Source organism: Phascolarctos cinereus, unplaced genomic scaffold, assembly GCF_003287225.1.
Source record: "Phascolarctos cinereus isolate Bilbo 61053 unplaced genomic scaffold, phaCin_HiC Scaffold_3;HRSCAF=262, whole genome shotgun sequence".
NCBI lineage: Eukaryota > Metazoa > Chordata > Mammalia > Diprotodontia > Phascolarctidae > Phascolarctos > Phascolarctos cinereus.
Window position 1 is genome coordinate 246,797,170 of NW_027555736.1, and position 3,534 is coordinate 246,800,703.

The 3,534-nt window shown below is 38.6% G+C and overlaps 1 protein-coding gene across 1 annotated transcript; it reads right to left on the reverse strand.

Annotated features, from left to right (window-relative positions):
- Positions 1 to 519: 519 nt before the first annotated feature.
- On the reverse strand, positions 520 to 1,078 carry LOC144456408 (small nuclear ribonucleoprotein F-like). Its single transcript, XM_078151653.1, has 2 exons — positions 885 to 1,078; positions 520 to 586 (listed from the first exon to the last, which is right to left on the reverse strand). Exons 1-2 carry the CDS (start codon positions 1,076 to 1,078, stop codon positions 520 to 522), a joined length of 261 nt encoding a protein of 86 aa, XP_078007779.1.
- Positions 1,079 to 3,534: the final 2,456 nt, after the last annotated feature.

Genomic DNA, 3,534 nt, shown 5'->3' on the forward strand with positions numbered 1-3,534 from the left:
ATGATTGATCCTTGAATATCACTGTAGTTCACTCTAAATGCCTTATAATGGCATCAGAAATACTGGGGTCTCAAAGGCCGTGTCAAAGGGGCCCAGCCTCTAGAAGGTCTTGCCATGCTGGAAAAGCTTCAAGGATTGCAGTTCTTGGAGAACTAGTCTTGCTAAGTGTGACAAATGATGCAAGCTCATTGTGGACTAGGCAGGTATCCAAGGTTATACTTGAGGTGCTAAATAAGCAGTCAACCCACGCTTGGCTCATATCCTGCTTTATTCAAGCCTACAGAAAAACATGGTATCATTTTAATTAATCAGTGAGGGAGACCCTCACTATGAGCCTAAGCAGGTGATCTTCTCCATTGTACCAAACCTATTTTGCTGATTCAGGTGACTGAGAAAGCAGTAAATACTCGTTGACTCAGGTTTGGTGTTAAACAATTTGGAAATCTGGTTCTGGACTGTGAAAATACAGAAATCATTACAGCTCTGTCTCCGCCCTATGATGGGGATATTTCTCGTTCTCTATCTGGCAACTGCATCTCCAGGGGCTGAAAGCCCTGCTGCCTCAGCAGCCACAGTTACTGAAGATCTAGAGGAGAAAGTTAGCATCACCAAAGTCCTTACCACTTTCAAATAACTCACCATTAAAAAACGGATATTTATTTATCAGCAGAAATACTATTCAAGAAGATACAAACCAATTGCTTTGCTTCAGGACCACGGAGCCTTTTGATCTGACTTGCAGCTGAAATCTTTTATGTATTTTATGTATGTAATTTCTAGAAACATATAAAAATATCCCCACCCCTATCCCATAAAAAATACTACTCTCACATTTCCCCCGTCTTCCTCTCTGACACTTCTGATATAAAAGAAAAGTTTTGTACCTTATTAAAACTCCACCAAGATGTCCAGATAATGCCTCATCTCTGCACACTTTTGTGTTTGCAAGTTGCATGTTCATACAGCCATCTATGGAAATCAAGTAACCTTTGTACTCTATTCTGCACTTAAGCTTCACCATCATTGGCTTCCAGGCCACTCCACTCAGGAATGGTTTGGGGTTGAGGTGTAAACTCATCATGATCACTGCAGAGTGTCTCCTCAGTCTTCTAATGTCCCTCCTCCCCCCTATTACAATGTGAGCTCTTCAGAAGTGAGATCATCTTATTTTTTTTCTATTTGTATCTACAGTGCTTTGCATATAGTAAGCCCTTAATGCTTTTTCATCCATCCATCCATCCATCCCATCCATCCATCCATCCATCATCATCCATCCATCCATCCATCCATCCAACCATCCAACCAACTACTGCATCCATAAGTGACTCAGCTCAGTAACATTCAATATAGCCACATAGTTTATTAAACATAAGTCAAATTGCATAGAAAATTTCAAATGCTCCTCTCTGGTGGAATGCTTCACCTGGCTGTCTCACAAACCAAAGCCTTTTCCTAATAAGCTCTTCCAGCTTTCCAGAGTAAGAAAACGATTAGAGAACATAATTGTGCATCTACAACCTTTGAATTTAAAGAGGAAGGAAAAGGAACATGGGAAAAAAAAGGTCTATCTCTACCCCTTCTCCTTCCCTAGCCTCTCACTACTCCTCTGTGTTCTACAATATCGTTCCCATATTTTGGCAAATAGCTTGACACTTCCATCCTGGATCTGAACTCTCCACATGTTCCTGATCACCTCAGGTAGTAGTTCAGCTTATACAACCAGGAACCTAGGAGTCCATTTTCCTTAGTTCATAAATATTAAGTGTATTCATAGCAGTGACTCGCTATCACCCATGGTGCAAGTTAGCGGTAAAAGTCCATTCAAAACCACCAATTTAGTCATATATAATTAAGGAGCAAAAAGGAAAGTTGGGAGAAGATATTCCTCTATTCACTGTACCACCCAGCTGCCTGTATTGAAGAACAAGAGGGAGAATGGGAGCAGGTACTTTTCTAAATATTTTATTGCAGGTAAAAATAATACTATATAATGGTTCACATTTATATGATGTTTTAAGTTGTAAAACATGTTTTTTCTCACAATATACTGTGAGATAAGCGGTAGAAGTATTTTGTAAATGAAGAAACTGAGACTCGTAGAGGGTAAGTACCTTTCCATGGTCACACAGCTAACAAATATTGAAGTCAAAATTTGAACCCAGATTTAATGTCACTAAATCTAGTGCTTTTGCACTCACCAAACCAATTCCCCTTCTCAATAGCCTGTCCTCAAGATTAATGACTATGGGTGGTACCAAATAGCCAGAAGGATGAGGTTTTGTACATGTATCATCATGATGTCTCAGCAGATGGATGTCAGTGCTCAAACATAACTGAGCTCCAACATAACTGCTTGCAGTTAAAGATAGTAGGCTGCTATTGAGAAAGACACTTCCAAATACGGCTGTCCTTATTTAATTTGCACTTAGTAAAATATACCCATAGGGAAGAAACAAGGCTAAATTGTGCCATCAACAGATCTGAGAGCCATGGAAAAGACTGTAATATTGGCCCATTCCTTAGGACAGCCTACTCACTCTGATTGACCCATTTATGAAGTGGGCTGAGGCTGAAGCAGTGGTAATAAAACGGTATTACAATTTCCACAGCACAAACATTGTTGGGACAAGTATTCATTCACTTGGGTCTGTCTGAGAGATAGGATTTGGATTGAGGTTCACATTTCATGGGCAGAGCTATGTAGCATATGGCTACATTACTGAGAATAAACCCAAATTTTCACAGTCTATCACCCACAGTCCTCGGGTCAAGCTAAAATGGCAAATTGGTATCTTCAAATGATGCTCGGGAAGTAGGTCAACAAAAGTGGAAAAGATTAGGATGCCAAGTTCCTCATTATGTGTATGGCACTGGGGAGATCCCATAGGAAAGTTACTAAAATCATTCCATAAGAGGTGATGACTGGGTAAGCAACACGGATGCCAAAAAATCTTAGAGCATCATTCGAGGGGAGAGGTATTGCTAAGGAGATGCAGTTATAATCTGCAGCCAATCATGTTAAAGAAATATACCATTTAATAGTTTAAAATTAGATATTGGTAAAAGGCAACCACCTAATATTTCAATAAGCATATTAATTCTATGTCATTAACTGCTTACATGACCTTAGACAAGTATTCTTATCCCTTTGGGCTTCAGTATTTTTTCAGAAGATTGTCTTTAAAAGCATGAAATAAAACACAGGAAACCAATTATATTGAAATACAGCTATTGAAATATTTATGAAAAAACGAGTTCATGGATCTCAATTTTAAAACATTTGGACTTGATAATGACTAAGGTCCTTTCCCCCTACAACATTCTATAATTCTATAAATCAATAGAATAAGTAGGGGACAAGGTTTTAATAAGGTTTGTTCTAAAAAGAATGATTCTAAAAGTCTGTATTATGTAATTAATTCAAAGTCAACAGACAGTAAATATTTATTGTATATAGAACTCTCTGCTAGGCACTGAGAAAAATTCACAGTTTAAGTAAAATACAAGCCCTGCCCTCAAGAAGCTGTAGCCTAG

Excerpts from the sequence above, each read along its gene's own strand:
- LOC144456408 (XM_078151653.1), bottom strand. The coding sequence starts at position 1,078 with ATGAGTTTACACCTCAACCCCAAACCATTCCTGAGTGGAGTGGCCTGG. Across the intron at positions 587-884 it reads CTTGGTGGAGTTTTAATAAG|ATCTTCAGTAACTGTGGCTG; the intron begins GTACAAAACTTT and ends TTTCTCCTCTAG.